Genomic DNA, 18,403 nt, shown 5'->3' on the forward strand with positions numbered 1-18,403 from the left:
ATAATAATGGACAAAGATAAAGATAAAGAGGAAGATATAGGAAATAGTAGTAGTGGTGTTGGTGGTAGTTCATCAACAGCACCAACATCTACATCATCATGGTACTTGTCTAATTAGTATTAAAGATATATAATGATTGATTAAAGGGATTAGTTATAACTAATATTAGTTGTTGTTCATATTAAGGGGATTCTGGGGATTTACAGCACCAACGTTTTCAACAGAGTCTATTACAAGTGGTCTATCTAATCTAAGTAGTACGTTTAATACAGATGCCATTACAAGTGGATTAAACAGTCTGGGTGCATCGATTCAACAGATGAATATAGTAGAGACGATCAAGAAAACCTCTGATCAAGTGGTTGCAATCTATAAAGAGGATTTACAAGAGTTTTCAAATTCAATCATCTCTGACACTTCAACTATGGTTCAATCTCAGATAAACAATGTAAAATCAAATCTATCACCTATGCTTGGCAATGATCAACAAGAAGAACAACAAGACGAACAATTAAACAACAATAATAATAATAATATTACAAGTACAACATCTACCAATAGTTTACTTTCACCAAATCTATTTAAAGGTATTTCATTCTTTGCACCTGATCCATCAAATGCAGAGGATTATGAACAATGGTGTAAATCATTTGATCTAGATAGTCGTTCATTTGAAATTACAAATATTATTGCTGGAAATGAAACTATTAAATCTTTATATTCAAAATATGGTATGTTCAAAGATATATATATTAGATAATTCAAACCACTTATAACTAATAATAATTATTATAAATAGTACCATCAGAAATGAATCATGAAGCATTTTGGTATAAATACTTTTATAAACAATATAAACTTCAAAAAGAAGAAGAAAGAAGATTAATTTTATTAAAAGGTTTGGTTACATCAAAGAGAGAGAAAGAAGAGTTTATTGAAATATTAACCAACAACAACTACTATTTTTAATATTATTACAGAGGCAACCAAAGAAGAGGAAATTGGATGGGATGATGATGAAATTACATTTGATCAACAAGATCACTTGAACAACAATAATAATAATAATAATATTACTCAATCAGAAATGGAAATTAAAAAAGAGGAAATAGAATCTGGATCAATTATTCCAAATATTATTGTTGGTGAGGATGATGATGACCAACATCAAGAATCAATTGATAGTGATGAAGAATTGGATAGAGAAATACAACAAAAATATCTTGAAGAGGAACAAGAAAGACAATTAAAATTAAAGATTAAACAAGATGTATGTATCACCTTTATTAGAATTGGATATATTGGGGTGGGCACACGGTTGATTAATAGTGTTTGTTGGACCAGTCCTATCATTATTTTTTTCTAATTATTATTATTATTCGTTAACAGGAAAAATCAAATGGGACAATCTCTACACCCAACAAGGCGAATATAAGTTTGATCGAGCAAGACGAAGAGGAAGTATTCGAATGGGATTAATGGATGTTGTCATTCAAAAAAGAAAAATAAATGTATTTAGTTCACACACAAACAATGAAGTCATATCTTTGCAAAGATACCATATATTCATCCAACCAATCCATCATCACTTGGCAACTGTCATTTAAAACAACAAACAACCAAGAATTGTTAACCTTCCATATTAATATTAAAAAATTATCTATTATCTAATGAACAAGAGAAAATTTAGGGTTAAATAATAATAATTTAATTGATTGTACTACATCCCCCAAAAGTTATAACTTCCATTTATATACATACTGGTAGAAAAGTATGATATCATACCCCCTACTCTATGCAATGCTGACTCGAAAGAAGTTGGGGTGTGAATCCAAAAACCCGACCCCCTATCCAACACTGTGACCCCCCCCACCCCCCACAGTTTAAAGTATAATTAATTTGTTTATGTCCCATCAGATCAACAAATAGATAGCATAGACATACAATCAACAATTTAAAAAAGCATATGAACAAGTAAAATACAACCATAGAAATTATCGATAAATTAACCTAAAGGTAATAATAATAACAAATATTGTTACATCACTAAAACAAGTGAACCAGTGATCTGTCACTATCGTTGTTGTTGTTGCTGTTTTCAATTTCATCCACCACCCCCCACAATTAATTTCATTTAGGACACTATGCAACGTAGGTCGACCCATCTCAAATATATGCTCGGTCCATTTTTTATTTATATATTCACCAATCTATAATTCCCATCATTATCATCATCATCACCACACTCTTAATTAGCTGTTATTATCATCATAATCTTTTAGTTGAACAAGACAAGAATACTAATTTTACTTTTATGTAATTATAAATTATTTAGAATCACTTTTTAGGTTGTGTCCCCAAACTTTTTTTTTCTTTTTCTTCACAAAACATTATTATTTATTTAATAATTTAATTTTAATGTTAAAAAAGTAGTAATGATTTTAGATATTATTCAAAGATATTTGGTTGAAATTCCAAATACCAATGATATTATAGATAGTCAAAGTTATAGTCAGAGTAGTGGAATAGGTACAATATCAAATGGAGAAAGTTTGGCACCATTTAATTGTACAGAAGAATTACTTGCATCACCATCATATTCTAGAGTAGATCCATGTGGAATGCATGGAAAATGTCAACAAGATTCTTGTATATGCATGCCATTTTGGTTGGGAGAGACTTGCACAATATCATTTAAAGACCAATTGGGTAATTTATTTCTTTTTTGGAGAGTAGTTTTTGCAATCATTTATGGAACATTATTTTTTTATATTGCCGGCAAAATGATATTCGATCAATATCATCGATTCGTTCATCGCATGTCATTAAAAATGACAAGTTATTTATTATTATCTTTGGCTTGTTTATGTAAGTAGTATAAAAGTACAAACAAATTTAACAACCAATCAAACTCTTATTCTTACTTTTTTTAAATATAGCAAGAGTAGTTTATTTATCATTGGATCCTTGGAAACAATTAGGAAATGTATCAAGTATTGTTGTAGAAATATTAGGAGGTTTTGGTATTTGGTTTGTTTTTAGTGGTTTTTTAATAGTTTTATTATATTGGTATGTAAACAAAACAAAACAAAACAAAACAAAAAAAGAACAAGATTTGTAATTTACAATTTATTTATTTATTTGTTTTGTTTTTTTAATTTTTTTTTAGGATTGGATTATATCATAATGTATTTATAATTAGAAATACATTATTTGTTCCAATGACAAAATGGATGTTTGTTGGGATTGATGGTGTATGGTTTGCAATAGAGATATCAATTAGAATTGTTTATGGGTTACAACTACCTCAGGTATTTTATAGTATTACCATTGACGCCCTTGAAATGTTTTACAATTGTTTTGTTGCACTTGTGTGTCTGGGCTTTTCCTTTTCATTTATGATCTATGGTGCCCTTATTTTTATTCGAATTAGAAAAGCTCCATTTTTAAAAAAAACAAAAGAAAAGGCTGTTAGAAAGGTAAATACAAATACAAATTAATTAATTACATTGTTTTTAAAAAAATATTAATAATATTAATATTTATTTCAATTATTTAGTTAACATTTATAATTACTATATTATCATGGACATTTTTATTTGGAGTTGTTTGTATAATTATATTAACAGCTAAACAGGCATACAAAACACCTTATGGTGCATTGTTGGCCAATAGTACTCAATTCATTTTTGAGATTGCACTGATATTTGAAATGTTTGTCATTATGCGCGATGATACAACTTCCAAGTTTTCAACCTATATCAAAGATCGTCATGCCAAAAAAGGTAAACATCATCATCGTCATCACCACGGCGACGACACTGATACAACTAAAACAACAGAAGAAAAGGAAAAGAAAAAGAAAAACAAGGATAAGGATCAAAAAGAAAAGGTGGCATATGAAAAGAATCAACAAGTTGGAAATCAACAACAACAACAACAAGTTGAAATTAAAAAAGATATTAATATCAATTGTGGAATACTCAATGTATAAATCATATTTATTTAATTTATTTAAAATTATTTATTTATTTATTTATTTAATAAATTGTACAGGTACCAACCAACTCTCTTCCCTTTTTTTTTTTTTGGGAGAGAGAGAGAGGGTACGTTTTTGTTTTTTTAAAATATATTAACAGTATGATGACATGGATATCTATCCTCATGCTTACTTCTATCTTGTCCACAACCATAACAAAATCTTTGACCACACACGCACGTCATGTCATGACATCCTCCATTCTTTTCGATGATGAGATTGCAAGTGGGACAGGTTCTAGTATTATATCTGATAAACTCTCGAGTGAGTTTATCCAATGCTTTTTGCGTGGTCCAGTGTTCGGTACTAATCCATCTTCTGTTCATCCAAAATGGACGTACTCTACGACTTGGAGATGGAACATAATGTTTAAGTGGTTTGTCTTGACCATCATCAACAACTGTTAAATTGCTAAGATATTCTTTTACTTCGACCCTAAAATAAATAGAAAGATAGGATTAATAAATGGTAGATTATTTTCATACCTTATATATATATATATATATATATATTTATAGTTTAGAGTTACCATTCTTCACAAGTCATTTCATAATGAGAAGGTTCACGACACTTGAGACAAGTTGAGTATCCATCTTCAAGACAAATAATATCGGTAGCACCTGGATGAATAATCATTGCATTCTTGCAATCTGGGAACGAACAGTATCTTACATTTACATCCTTTTCAATATGAACCTTTAACAAAAGTTGATCATATTTCTCAAACAATGGTTTATTATCTGATAGGATTTGTTTTGCCTAAATTAAATTAAATCAATTGATGGAAAGTCAATAAACTATCATTATTATTATTATTATTATTTGATTTGTGTACATACTTCATCATAAGAGATAATTTTCTTACAAGTAGTTTGAGGACATTTAACATTTGGAAAACCAGAATTGATTTGGTATTCATAGTTTTGTTTGACACAGTCAAGACAGAAACGATGTTCACATTCATCCATAATATAGAATTCACCAATGAGATTGTCACAATAACATATACTACAAGTATGTTGTTTCTTTTCATTGACTTGACTGTTGGTCTCATCATTCTCTTTGTTTAACAACTCTAAAAGTAATCTTTCATTCTCTTGTTCTTCTCTTTTGAGTTCATCTTTGAATTGTTGTCCAATATCTTGAATATTAGCAGCATTATCATCATTACTATCACCATCATGTGATGATGTTAATAGATGATTGATTGAAGCTTCTACATCATTGTTGTGATTCTTCAATACTGTTGTTGCTTTATCAATCGATAAACTTGGGAATAAATCTTGTAATTGACTAATTAAATCCTCCATTTCTTTCTTTCTTTTCTTTTCTTTTAAATTATATGCTACATTAAAAAAGAGATAATAACTGACTTGATAATAGATTTCAATTGTGTCATTGTTTTTAATATATTCTTTGATCCTTGCTCAATCGATGGCGACAAGAAGAAAAAGGCAAGATTTAAAAAAGAAATAATTTTATGAGCATTATCAGTGGAGAATCAAACTCTTTTCCTTTCTTCATTATCAAGGATGGTGTACCACCATCATCTGCTACGACGACTATTACTACTACTAATAATAATTATTATTTTGAGATATTCACACTAACATATATGTTAAATGTTTGAGTATTTGTATAATTAATGTAAAATACCCCTTTTATCACATGATGAGCTTTCGTTCAAAAAAAAAAAAAGAAACTAAAAAAAAATACAAAAAAATGGTCTTCATTGTGTGAGGAGTGCAATCATTCGTTTTTATAGTCATATGAGTAGAGAGTGATCACATTTGCTTGTACTACAAGGGCAGTCTCAAGATTAAGTAATCATCATGTTACAATCATTAGTTAGATCAACCACAAAGAGTGCACTCAAGAGAGTTGCCTATATCAACAACAGTAGATCATTTGCAACAAAGAAAGCTTCAATCTCTTCTACTACACCAAAGACAGAAAAGGAAATCGATCAAGAGAATGCAGAATCTAAGATATATACATTTGAAGAAGCTATTCTTCTCAAAGCTTCAAATGAAAAGTCAAGCAATGAATGGTTGGCCAATGACAGCGTTAGCACTATAGAGTAAATATAGACACAGATCTGATTGATCAATCAATCATTAGTATTAACATTGATTAATTAATCATTCATTCATTCATCATTAAAAAAGAAAACATTTAAATGATATCAATAAGAAGTTATCAGACTTTTACACATTAAAAAAGGAAACAATCGATATTCAAGTCAAGAAACCAACACAAGTATCTGTAGCCGAGAAATGTCTCAATCTTGTCAATAGAGCTGAAATGTTTCTTGAAACTAGAGAGTTTGAAAAGGCAGAGACTCTTTTACTTGGTGCTCAAAGATTAATTGGTGAAGAATCTTCTTTGGTCAAGGGTTATATTACCTCTCATTTGGCTACCATTTCTCATGAAAAGGTATGATTTGATATGATGATCACAAACAAACAAACAAACAAACAAACAACACAAGAGTGTGAAATCTAACATCCATCCTTCTTTTCTTTCTTTCTTTCTTTAGCATCAATATGAAAGTGCTAAAAACTATTATGAAGAATCAATTAAACTTTTGGAAAGTGAATCAGACAATAATTTCTATGGATCTACTTTATTAAACTATGCAGATTTGTTGTCATGTACCGATAGAATGGAAGAATCAGTTGATAGTGTTAGAAAGGCAATTTCATTATTCCAAAGGTAACCCAACAAAAAACAATCAAACAAATGTATTATAGATTTTAATTCTTTTTTCTATTCTATTTAGTTCAACAATTAAATCAACAGATGAAAGAATATATTTTGCTCAACATAACTTGTCGGCATTACTTTGTCACCAAGGTAAATTTGATGAAGCTGTTGAATTGAGTAAATCGGCATTCAACGGATTCCAAAGATCATTTGGCAATGACAATGAAATGGTGAGAGCAGCTGCCACCAACTTGGCACAAATCTACAAACAATTGAAAATGACCAATGAATTGGAGCAACTCGACAGCGTATTTGCCAACCAACAAGACATTGCTCAAGAGATTGTCGACTCGTTTGAAACCTCTTCAAAGGATATCGATCACATCAACCTCTCTGAACTCGGCAAGACCTGGTCCGAACAAGGTCACCAACGTGCCTTTGATATCAGTGGTTTCCATAAATCATCTACCACTTCCAAGCGTCAACTCGGTGCCTTCTTCCGTGAAATGAACAAACAAAATATCACAATGGGTTTGGAAACATTTGATCTATTAAATAATGAAATCTCCTCTCTAGATTATGCTGCTGATCGTATCGGCGAATGGCAACCACGTACCTACAATTCTTTACCAAATCATCTTCAATAAATTAAAAAATAAAATAATACTTATAATAACAAAAAAAAGAAATAATCAAATATTTATTTATTTATTTAAATCTTTTTAATATTAATAATATCAATATTTAAATTATTTGTATTGTATATTTGTAATTCATAACGATTGTCAGTTGCAACTAATGGCAGTTTGATTGGTGTATAAAAGTTGAATGATGATGTAGATGTGGTACTCTTTGACGATTGATGGAAATATTTAAATTCATAAATTGATTGGCTTTGTACCAATGCATCTAGTAATTGATTGTAGGTAGTGACTATATGATTGCCTTGTGGAAATGTTAAATAGGGAGTACTAATGATTTTTACCCTTTTGACATGCTTTGACCGGTTGATGAGTTGTGTGAGTAGACCAAACAGAATTTCAAGAGTTTGGTCTGTTTTTGAAATTTGTAAGACCAGTTCTTTGAGGTTTGGTAGGTTTGTCAACATGGTTTGGAGAATTGAGAGTGACTTTTCACCCAAATCACATTCTATATGAATCTTTTCAATTGATGATGAAAGGATTGCTTGGGTAGGTTGACAATGTGTATCTTGAAATAATTTGATTTTAATTGATTTCATTTTGGTTTGTGATAGAACTGATAGAGACTGACTATTGATATCAATTTGATACTCTAATTTACCGATGTTGCTTGAGAGAGTATAATTTAACAAATCTTGGATATGGTGTTGGAAGATGAGTCTAGGTAACTTTAAAGTTTGAATGGATGGTGGTAGAAAGCCAAGTGAAATCGATTGATTGTTGATTTGGATAAGTGTACGTAGACAAAAGTCAGTGACGGTTGGTGGAACACTTGAAAAGATAGTTTCAAGAGATAGGTATGTTTTGTTCAATGTAATCTCCAATTTGGTCAAACATTTAAATTCTTTCAATACTAAACACCAATCAATATCATCTGAATCGTCAATAGTAATGGTGAGCGATTCAAGTTGAACCAACGGGTCAACAAGACCACCCGAATAAAATAGAATCTTGTCTTGTTCAAATGTATTGATCTCTGGCATTTTCAATGATTTTAGGTTTGGTAGTGGGTATTGAAAAAGTAGATGTATGAATGGTTTAGAGTCTTTTGATTTGGTGTTTAAATATCTAAGATCGATGGAAGAGATACCATCTAGAAAGTCTGATACACTGCCACCATCGTCTTGTGTTTGATCTTTGGTCATGAGTTGAACAAACTTTTCTAGTCGATTGGGTGACCCCAAAAGATCAATCTTTTGAGTACTACCAAACAGACAGAGTGGATGAGCAGTATGTTGCAAATACTCTTCAATCTCGTGTAACATTGGTGAGAAAGTTAGTGGGATGACATCTTTAACCCATCTCTTTACCAATTCACGCCATTGTTTTGATACTCCAGCAATACCAAACAACTCTTTAATCTTTGTATTTACATTTTTGTGCTGATATCTAATTCTACTAGTACATGATAAATAAATAATATTTGATTGTATTATAAATGGTAATAATATCTCTTGATTATTCATTTTATATATCTATCTATGAATGATTTATTTGTTTGAGAATTTTTAAAATTGGGTATCTTTTAATATCATGATAATTAATATTATTAAGGTTGAAAATATCTATACCTCCCATAAAGGGTAATGAATATAATGATTTTGGAATAGACATACTATTATTATTATTATTATCTTGAAAGAAGTTATTGAGTGATATAAATTTAATTGATTTGCTTTGTTGAAGGGAATTAATTATTTGATTGGACCATTCTTTCATTTCAACTTGGTTGTTGGCAAAGTTTGATGGTATGATTGTTGTTGAAAACTCTTTGAGTGATTTAAGTTGGGTAATTACCAATACAATGAAATTGGTTATTAATTTATCATCTGCTGATACTTGATCCAAATCATCATTATCATTCATTGATGACCGAATCTTTAGATATTCTAAATTGTCTAACTCACTATCCAATAACAGAGCTGTTAGAATTCCAAAAGATGAATCTGATATGTTTTCCATTTCAATATCAAGTCTTTGAATGGTTGATGATAATATAGCTTCTTTGATCAAGTATCTCTCTACATTATTTGATACTTTAATTTGAATATCTTTCATTCTAGTATCTTTGAGATATGGTAGTGATAGATGGTCAATATCGATTCTATAATCCAACTTTTCAAATGTATTGCCAAGTTTTGAAATACAATCTAAAAGGTGATCGATTTCAAATGATTTTGAATGACACCCTAATTTTAGACAATGTAACGACTTGGGTAGAAAGTTTGGTGGAATACGAATAGTTGGAGATTCGATGGTACTACTTGGTATGACTGAAATGGATAGGTTGGTAACAGACTGTGGAATATTGGTCGACATAGTTCCAATAAATTCTTCATTGATTGTACAATCCAAACTCTTTAAATTTTGAAAGTGGTTTAGATTTCTACACCAATCTAAATGACACAGTGATATAGTCATAGATTCAATATTGGATACCACTGTATGATTGATTGAATGAGAATGATCCTTATTTATTAAAAGATGATTCATCAAATAATAGGATTTCTCTGCTGATTGGAAATCTAGTAACTTTAGACTAGGTAGTTGACACTTGAATACTTGATTGAGAAAACAAATAGAGTGTTTATAAATTGCTATATTCTCTATCGTATGAATTTCTTGTAGGAATGTATTAATGAACCATTGTGTCTGCTCTTGAGAACCAATGAAATTTAAATTTCTTTTAAATTGCATACGACTCTTGAATCGATCATAATCTCTGTCTTTACTATTATCTAAACTTATCTTTTGGGGATTACCAAACAGACAAAGTAGATTGGAACTGTGTTGTTTGAATTCACTAATACAATGTACCAATGGATTAAATAAGAGTGGATATGACGCACTCATATTTCTTTTTACAGTTTCCCTCCATTTCTTTGATACACCAGCTATTTTAAATAGATCGGTTATCTTTAAATGATGCTGCTGGTGTTTTCTGGAACAAGATAAATAAATAATTTTTGATTGAATTATAAATGGTAATTGCATCCTATCCTCGAGATCTAATTTTATAAACTATGAGAAAAAAACTCTACATCCATTAAAGAATGAATGGATGAACAGTGAGCAATAACACCTTCCCATGTCTCATTTTGTTTTTGCTCACACCAGCACTTATACACACACACACACAAGTTCACACAACAATCAATAATAAAAAATTGCAAAAAGAATGATCAATGATTATTGATTGGATCCATCAGTGGACACAGAATTGAGTTCAAGCAATTTACAATAAGTTCAACAAATTCCAGAGATCTTGTTAGAACAATCAACTCCTTTACAGAATTTGTTACAAATTTACAACAGCTCTCAGATAAACAACAATCACAATGCCTTAAACCACAATCGTCATCTTTAAAAAATAAACCCAATCCATACAAGAAGGAATTGAAGCTGGACAAAAGAATCAAGCAACAACAAAAGAACAAAAATGGTAGATAGATTTATAGTAGATGGAAGTCTAAGACCATTTAAACCCTTTCCCAATTTTCGAGATGAAACCCCAATTTCACGAGAGGTCTTCGCATTGGACTGTTCTTTTCACCATTTATCTCTTCCAATAAGATCATTTTCTCTCTTTCTCTGGCTTCAACCAAATTATAAGGTAGATATCTTATTGGAAGAGATGAATGCTGAAAAGAATTTTCAAGAAGAACCTGGAAAATGAAAAAAGGAAATAATTATTTACAATCAATAGAGATTGGTATCATCAGATGAAATGAATGACACCTTTAATTTGCTCAAACAATTTTGGATAATTAAGAACATTCTTGAAAATTGCCAATGGGTTTTTTATTGGATTGGATAGCATAACTTTCGAGATAGCAGATATCTATCAAATCAACCAATATTTCAATAAAGTTGATTTACCATTGGATTGACCTCCAAAATAATAAAACATATTCGCTATCCTCTAAACTTGAGATGTCATACCACCCAATATTTTTTTAATTCCTCAAACAATAAACACGTTGAACCTCAAACCTTTCCTATTTCTTAAACATTGAACCAATCATTTTTTATATGGGGTTGAGCCATTTTTTTAATATATTGTGTATCCTTAACACCTTTCGAAAGTTTGTCTCATACCGATTTGATTTACAACTATTACCAATTCTTTATTGATTAATTTTTCTTTAAAGTTGCTTTCTTATCATTCATCTTTTGAGTATTTTTTTGAATATTCTTTGTCATTGCCTTGAATCTATCCAAATCTGAAGCGGTACCGTTATTATTATTATTATTAGTTTCTGTAGTTGGTTTCATCTTTTTCAAATCTGAATTGAAGTCATTCTTTGTCTCTTCACGTCTACGTTTCTTTTCCTCGAGGATTTCCTTGAGGGCATTGGTCTTTGAGTATTTTGGATTGGTTGGATCGATAGCAAACTCTGGTTTGACAAACAACGAGTGGAATCTAGCATCCTTTACATCAATCTTGAAAGATTCAGTGTCATCGTCGTCTTCGTTCTTTTTGCCACCCTTGTTCTTTTTGTTTTTCTTCTTGCCAGTTGTATTTTCCTTGTGTTCACGTTGAAGATCCTTTTTGCTGAATCCTTTGTTCTTGTCTTGGTTGCTTTCGAGCATGAGCAACTCGAGTTCTGCAATTTGTTTCTTTTCCTGTTCGTTTGGACCCTTCTTTTTACGTTTCTCTTCTTCCTGGGCACGTCTTTCCTCCTCTTGTTCACGAACCTTCTTTTCATGTTTCTTTTCGTATTTCTTTGATTTACGTTTCTCCAAATAGTCGTTCCATACATTACTGTTTTCACGTTTCTCCTTGTCCTTGAGTAGCTTTTTACCGACCAAGTTGAGGTCAGTGTTGATAGTAATCTCCTTCATTGTAGCATCATCATCAGAATCCATTGATTGTAATTCCTTTTGCCAACTATCATCATAATCTGAATCAGTTTCAACTTCACTGTTTTCTTCTCCACTTTCATCGTCACTATCTTCTTCTTGTTCTTCACTTTCATCATCACTTTCTTCTTCTTCGCTACTACTTTGTCCACCTTCTTGATCAGAGAATTTAATAGTGAATCCATCCTCTTCCTCTTCATCTTCATCTTGATTTTCATTTCCATCATCAAGAGCAGATTTAAAAGTAACTTTAAGATCATCCTTTTCTTGAACCAAATTATCATCATTATCATTACCAAACAATAGTGAACGATACTTGTTTCTCAACTTTAATCTTGACATTTTTTCTTCACCTTCGTCGGATGATGCTTCTGGCTCGGCCAAGTATGTCTTGATGTCGTCTTCTTCAAAGTCGTTGAATGTACCAGTAAGCTTTCTTCTTCTTGTTTTGTCAACATCCCATGTAAAGTCAACCGAGGTACCCTTGAGTACATTGGTTTGGAACTCGAGGTTGGGACCAGACTGTGGCATATCTGTACAAGTGTCGCGTGGTTCATTGGTAAATACTTGGTCGTCTGGCACGAATCTGAGATCTAGAGTATTGGCAGTCTCACCAATATCCAAACCATCGCATTCGTCATAGATGGCGTTGGCAGTCTCTACGCTGTCACATTGTACAACGGCATAAAAGTATTTCAACTTGTCCATTTCATATTTACGTAACTTTTCCAAATCGAATCCGTCACCATCCAATGACTCGGCATCGTTTCTTCTGTCATACTCGAGTGATGCTTTGGCAGCAATAGATGCTCTTGATTGTTCTTCCAAGTCGGTTTGTTGCTTCTTTTTATTGTCATTCCAAATGGCACGGTTTGGACCAGACTGTTTCTCCAACTCGATTTGCTTCAAACCATAGTCTGATGGATACACAGTAATCGATTCAATTCTACCATTCTTTGGTGTAAATGAATTAAATACAATGAATAAATCTCTTGATGTAAAATTTCCCCAATCACAATTTAATACTGCAAATCTCTTTGATGCATCTCCTCTTGGTACATCCTAGGAAAAACAAAATAATAAATTAATAAACATATATTCTAAATATATATATATATATATAATATATTGCTTTACTTACTTCTTCTTCTTCCTCTTCTTCTATTTCATCTTCAATGACACCTTCTTCATCACTACTTTCAGTATCAGAGTTGTAATCAAAACCACCATATAATAATTCTCTTTTATCTTCATCATCTTCACTATTTACTTGTTCTTCTTCTTCTTGGACAACTTGTTGTTTTGATTGTTTTTTCTTTGTATCAACAACTACTGGAGTATTGTTCTTTTTGTTATTTTGTTGTTGTTGTTGTTGTTGTTGTTTCTTTGAGACTGGTACTTCTTCTTCTTCTTCTTCTTCTTCCTCTTCTTCATCTTCTTCAACTAAATTTGAATCTTTCCATTTTTGAGGAATATTGAATCTGTTATCTGATGGTGTTGCAGCCTTTGTTTGTTGTGTTGCTGCTTGTTTCTTATTATTTGCTTTTGTTGATGGTGCAGCAACGACAGCGACAGCAGCAGTCTTTTTAGTAGTAGTAGAATCTACTTTCTTTTGAGCAACAACTTTGCTCTTTACTGGTTTCTCTGCTACCTCATCCTTTTCTTCATCGTCACTCTCCTCAAATCTTCTACCATAAAGATCAACTTGAGCTATTATATATAAATATATAAAAAGAGGTAAGAAATAATAATGGAGAAGATGTATTAGATCTCTATTCTTTTAAATATCATATATATACATATATCTCTCTTCGAGATGTAACATACTCTTTTCATTAAATCTCTTTGAAGCTAAAGCCTTTGAGAAACGATCGTCTGATTGAATAGCATTATCTAATTTTCTTCTACGAAGTTTGAACTTTGGATCAAACTGTGCTTTTTTGAAACGATTGTCTGTAATGACTCCGCTACCACTATTATTCTTCTTGTCTGACATATCTTCTTCCTTCTTTGACAAATAAAACAATAATAATAACAACAATGAAGTATTCTCTCTATCTTTTAATTAACGAAACTTTCGTTCGTTTTTGTGAAAAAAAAATTAAAATAAATAAATAAAATCAAGGACCACATTAATTTAGAAAGAGCCACTCTCACCAATCAGATGATTCATAAAGATGTACAATATTTCAAATAACTATATATATATATGACATATAAAAACATGATAGTTCATTCATTCATTCCACATTCATTATTACAACTTTAAAGAATATAGAATAATAATGCAAAAAGTACTTGAAAATATAGTTTCATCTTTACAACAACCAAGTTCTTGTTCTGCACTCTATCTAGTACCTATCACACTTTCTCAAGCTAGTATACAATATATTCAAAGTATTATATTGTATGTACGAGAAGTGTTATACGATTATTGAATATATTTCTCTAATGTCTTTCTTTGTATTTGTGTACATCATAGTCATCTCAATCAAAGATTAATTAAAAGTGCACATGAATTAACAATAAAAAAGAAAAGAAAAGTACCAAGTACTAGAGATTTCCAAATTGGTGCCAGAATAGTACTTTCTGGACAAATTGCAAAGGATGCTATTGTTCATGCAATGGAATCTATTATCAAACCTGAAATCCTTTTATTTCAACCAAGTTGGAGTATACAAGATATTAAAGAATCAATGTTGTTTTATAGGGTACCAAAAGATTGTGGTATCTATCTAGCCGCAATGTTGGAAAGCATAGTCACTCACATACTCGAATTATCTTTAACAGTGGTTCAACAACAACAACAACAAGGAACTGTAAATATAAATAATTTATCTATTTTGAAACAATTGCTTATTTCCATTCATACTAAAAGTCCTTTTTGTTATTTATAGATTTTGGAACCAGAACATATTAAATTGGGAATTTCCAAAGACAATGAATTAGAAAGTTTATTTAATGGTTTTGATGAGATTGGTTCATTTTCAAAATTATCTAGTCTTCAAAATGATGATAATTATAATGATAATGAAATTTGTCATACCCCCGAATAATAAGAGGGACTAGAAAAATGAAAATAGGTATCTACCAATCAGATCAGATGGTAGATAATATTTTTTCCAATAATAATAATAATCAATTATTGTAACCTTTTCTTTTCTTTTTGAATATATTTATTTAAAAAAACATAGATAGTTCTATCGACAACTATTCATAGTTGATACAAAAAACATAATAGATATATATAAGAATAATAATAATAATGGTAAATACTATTAATAGTATTGGTAGAGTAGAGAAAATAAAAAAGGTATATGAAAATATTATTTTATCTTTACAACAACAACAACCAGGAGATACTTCTTCTTCTTCTTCTTTAGAACCTATCACTCTTTCCCAGGGCAGTATAGAATGTATTCATAGTATGAAAAGGTTAGAAGTTTTTAAAAGGAATACAAATCAAATCAAATTTATATATTTATTTCATTTATTTTTTTAAGTGATGTGAATCAAAGATTAATGTTTAAAGCACATGAATTGATGTTTTTATCAAACAAGACAAAAAAGGTAAAAAGTACAACCCAAAGATTTCCAAATTAGTGTTAGTTTGTTACTTTCTGGTGACCTTGCAAGAAATGCTGTTGTCAATGGAATGGCAGCCGTTGTCAAGCCTCAAGACCTTTTATTCAAATCGAAATGGAGTAAAAAAGATATGAAAGAATCAATGTTGTTTGATAGTGATCCTTTCAATTGTAGCATTTATTTGGCTGGTATAATGGAATATATAGTGACTAGACTATTGGAATTATCTCTCAAAATAGCTCAACAAGATAACAACAAATCTGTATGCAAAATATATATGCATTTATTTTCTATATGACTAAACCATCTTGTTTTTTTTTCTAAATATTAGATGATAGAACCAGAACATATAAGAAGAGCTATTTCCAAAGACAGTGATTTAGAACATTTATTCCACGGTTCCACCATTTCTGCTGAAACCATTACCTTTAACTTTTCTGAATTAACTATCGTTGCTAAAGAAAATATTTCCATCAATCAAATTACTATAGTTAATGATGATCAGCAGTATACCCTTAAAGATCAAATTGTTGATCTAAAAGATGGTGAATAGCAATAGTAATAATCAATTACATTTTCTTTTATTTGAACAATTCAATCTATTATTGATCCAAATAAATAAATTAAATAATTAAAATTACCCAACCTCACATGTCATTTCCTTTCTCTCTCTCTATAAAAGGGGAGGGTGAGGAGAGAGAGAGAGAGAGAGCTCCAATAAATAAATAAATAAATAATCATGGTAAATATAAAAAGTAAGAATTTAAATAGATATATGAAAATACAAAGAATAATGAAATCAATTAATATGTCACCACCAATTCAAAGTAACAGAAATGTCAATATCTCCATTAGGTTTAAGTTGTATGATAATGTAAGTTTACCAAACGTTGAATGTTTTAAAATACTAATATACATCTTCAAAATCTATATAGTGATATCAATCAAAGATTTATGGTTAAAGCACATGAATTGATGGTAAAATCAAATAGAGGAAGAGTTTAAAAGATTTCCAAAGTGCTACTAGATTGGTACTTTCTGGTGATCTTGCCAAAGGAGCCATTGACCATGGAATTAAATCATTAGATAACCCTAAAGAACTGTACTTTCAACCAAGTTTTTGTTTACAAGATATGAAAGAATCAAAGTTGTTTAATAATTTCCCAAAAAGTTGTGGTATCCATCTATCTGCAATGTTGGACTATTTAGTTACTTGTGTACTAGGAGTATCTATCAAAGTAGCTATACAATATAATACAATTGTAAGTATTTAAAGTGATTATTTATACCTACCAGTATTAATATTTGTGGATTGATTAATTTTAGAGATTGTTACCAGTTCTTATTAAAATAGGTATTTCCAAAGATAGAGAATTGGAAGATTTATTTAATGGTATTATCATTCCATCCTCTGGTGGTAGAGGTATGGTGGATTCTCAAAATTATCTATTAAAGATGAAGAGGAAGATATTAGTAGTGAAGAAATAAGTAGTGATGATGATAGTTGTGGTTCTCAAGATTATTAAACATCCTTGATAATAAAATATTTTAATAAATTAAAATTGAAAATCACAGTCTTGTTATGTTCAGCGATCGATCATTCATTGCAGACTTTTAACTCTAAAATGACAGATAATAAAATAATAGAAGATAGTAGTAGTAGTAATAATACAACTACTACATATACGACGACGACGACGACGACGACAACAACAAACAATATAACAAACAACAATGATGATATTGTTGATCAATCATTAGATAATTTAATAGATAATAATAATAATTCATATAATATCAACAATATAGTTAAAGATCGAAACTATCTATTCGAATGTATATATATAAACAATGATGTCAGAGAATACAAGGTTAGGAGAAAGAGAGGATCGGTTATATATACATTTGACTATGTTCTCTTGGTGATGTTGGTCATTTGTTCACTCTATCACTATCATTACTCTTATCAACCTTTTAAATCCTTTTCAATGTTACTCTTGATTGTTGTAATAGCAACAAGATTTTTTTTAAAGTTAATGATTACTCAAGAAGGTAAATAGAAAGAAAAAGACAAATATAGAACAAATATAATTATTATATTTACTGATTTATTATTTTCCTCCTTTTAGAATCAATGGTAATAATGAGAGAACTTGGTGTACAATTAACAAGAAAATATTATTTAAAGTTTTTTAACAAGGTGGAATTTATCGACAAGACAAAGATACAATCGATTGTGATCAATGAAGGTATATCAAGATACAGCGTTACATTTTACATGGCATTTATAGTTGAAGGCAAATCAAAGATGATTTTGGCATTTGAAGATCTTATACCTCGTATCAATATTCTATTAAAGGTTTATCGTGGAACTAGATCTTTAATTTATGGTGAAAGTGAAGAATAAATAGAAATAGAGAAAGCGAAAAGAAATAGAGTAGATATTATCAATCAATCAATCAATATTATTTGGATTTGTTTTGTTTTGGAATATTTACAAATATATTTA

General features: G+C 30.2%; 9 protein-coding genes across 9 annotated transcripts; 6 read left to right on the forward strand and 3 right to left on the reverse strand.

Annotated features, from left to right (window-relative positions):
* Positions 1 to 6: 6 nt before the first annotated feature.
* Positions 7 to 3,994, forward strand: DFA_09036 (uncharacterized protein; the record flags this gene model as incomplete). Its single annotated transcript, XM_004354846.1, has 10 exons — positions 7 to 116; positions 259 to 731; positions 800 to 898; positions 981 to 1,270; positions 2,283 to 2,316; positions 2,446 to 2,868; positions 2,940 to 3,069; positions 3,170 to 3,235; positions 3,434 to 3,479; positions 3,560 to 3,994. The coding sequence occupies 10 exons, from the start codon at positions 7 to 9 to the stop codon at positions 3,992 to 3,994; spliced, it is 2,106 nt and encodes a 701-aa protein (XP_004354898.1).
* A 128-nt stretch (positions 3,995 to 4,122) lies between these two features.
* On the reverse strand, positions 4,123 to 5,349 carry DFA_09037 (uncharacterized protein; the record flags this gene model as incomplete). Its single annotated transcript, XM_004354847.1, has 3 exons — positions 4,123 to 4,474; positions 4,569 to 4,798; positions 4,879 to 5,349. 3 exons carry the CDS (start codon positions 5,347 to 5,349, stop codon positions 4,123 to 4,125), a joined length of 1,053 nt encoding a protein of 350 aa, XP_004354899.1.
* A 522-nt stretch (positions 5,350 to 5,871) lies between these two features.
* On the forward strand, positions 5,872 to 7,392 carry DFA_09038 (uncharacterized protein; the record flags this gene model as incomplete). The annotated part of the gene is made up of 4 exons (XM_004354848.1): positions 5,872 to 6,119; positions 6,208 to 6,475; positions 6,579 to 6,754; positions 6,822 to 7,392. The coding sequence occupies 4 exons, from the start codon at positions 5,872 to 5,874 to the stop codon at positions 7,390 to 7,392; spliced, it is 1,263 nt and encodes a 420-aa protein (XP_004354900.1).
* A 65-nt stretch (positions 7,393 to 7,457) lies between these two features.
* On the reverse strand, positions 7,458 to 11,493 carry DFA_09039 (uncharacterized protein; the record flags this gene model as incomplete). The annotated part of the gene is made up of 5 exons (XM_004354849.1): positions 7,458 to 8,899; positions 9,018 to 10,454; positions 10,775 to 10,807; positions 11,000 to 11,111; positions 11,458 to 11,493. The coding sequence occupies 5 exons, from the start codon at positions 11,491 to 11,493 to the stop codon at positions 7,458 to 7,460; spliced, it is 3,060 nt and encodes a 1,019-aa protein (XP_004354901.1).
* Positions 11,494 to 11,580: 87 nt separating this feature from the next.
* On the reverse strand, positions 11,581 to 14,305 carry DFA_09040 (uncharacterized protein; the record flags this gene model as incomplete). The annotated part of the gene is made up of 3 exons (XM_004354850.1): positions 11,581 to 13,371; positions 13,451 to 14,019; positions 14,137 to 14,305. The coding sequence occupies 3 exons, from the start codon at positions 14,303 to 14,305 to the stop codon at positions 11,581 to 11,583; spliced, it is 2,529 nt and encodes an 842-aa protein (XP_004354902.1).
* A 289-nt stretch (positions 14,306 to 14,594) lies between these two features.
* DFA_09041 (uncharacterized protein) lies at positions 14,595 to 15,365 on the forward strand (the record flags this gene model as incomplete). Its single annotated transcript, XM_004354851.1, has 3 exons — positions 14,595 to 14,716; positions 14,819 to 15,128; positions 15,207 to 15,365. The coding sequence occupies 3 exons, from the start codon at positions 14,595 to 14,597 to the stop codon at positions 15,363 to 15,365; spliced, it is 591 nt and encodes a 196-aa protein (XP_004354903.1).
* A 209-nt stretch (positions 15,366 to 15,574) lies between these two features.
* Positions 15,575 to 16,447, forward strand: DFA_09042 (uncharacterized protein; the record flags this gene model as incomplete). Its single annotated transcript, XM_004354852.1, has 4 exons — positions 15,575 to 15,744; positions 15,813 to 15,854; positions 15,913 to 16,156; positions 16,226 to 16,447. 4 exons carry the CDS (start codon positions 15,575 to 15,577, stop codon positions 16,445 to 16,447), a joined length of 678 nt encoding a protein of 225 aa, XP_004354904.1.
* Positions 16,448 to 16,687: 240 nt separating this feature from the next.
* DFA_09043 (uncharacterized protein) lies at positions 16,688 to 17,420 on the forward strand (the record flags this gene model as incomplete). Its single annotated transcript, XM_004354853.1, has 4 exons — positions 16,688 to 16,768; positions 16,887 to 17,156; positions 17,221 to 17,317; positions 17,350 to 17,420. 4 exons carry the CDS (start codon positions 16,688 to 16,690, stop codon positions 17,418 to 17,420), a joined length of 519 nt encoding a protein of 172 aa, XP_004354905.1.
* Positions 17,421 to 17,519: 99 nt separating this feature from the next.
* pigH (putative glycosyltransferase) lies at positions 17,520 to 18,301 on the forward strand (the record flags this gene model as incomplete). The annotated part of the gene is made up of 2 exons (XM_004354854.1): positions 17,520 to 17,946; positions 18,024 to 18,301. The coding sequence occupies 2 exons, from the start codon at positions 17,520 to 17,522 to the stop codon at positions 18,299 to 18,301; spliced, it is 705 nt and encodes a 234-aa protein (XP_004354906.1).
* Positions 18,302 to 18,403: the final 102 nt, after the last annotated feature.

The sequence above is a fragment of the Cavenderia fasciculata genome (genome assembly GCF_000203815.1).
Source record: "Cavenderia fasciculata unplaced genomic scaffold Scf_EU5ZYIE01BBABR-5, whole genome shotgun sequence".
NCBI lineage: Eukaryota > Evosea > Eumycetozoa > Acytosteliales > Cavenderiaceae > Cavenderia > Cavenderia fasciculata.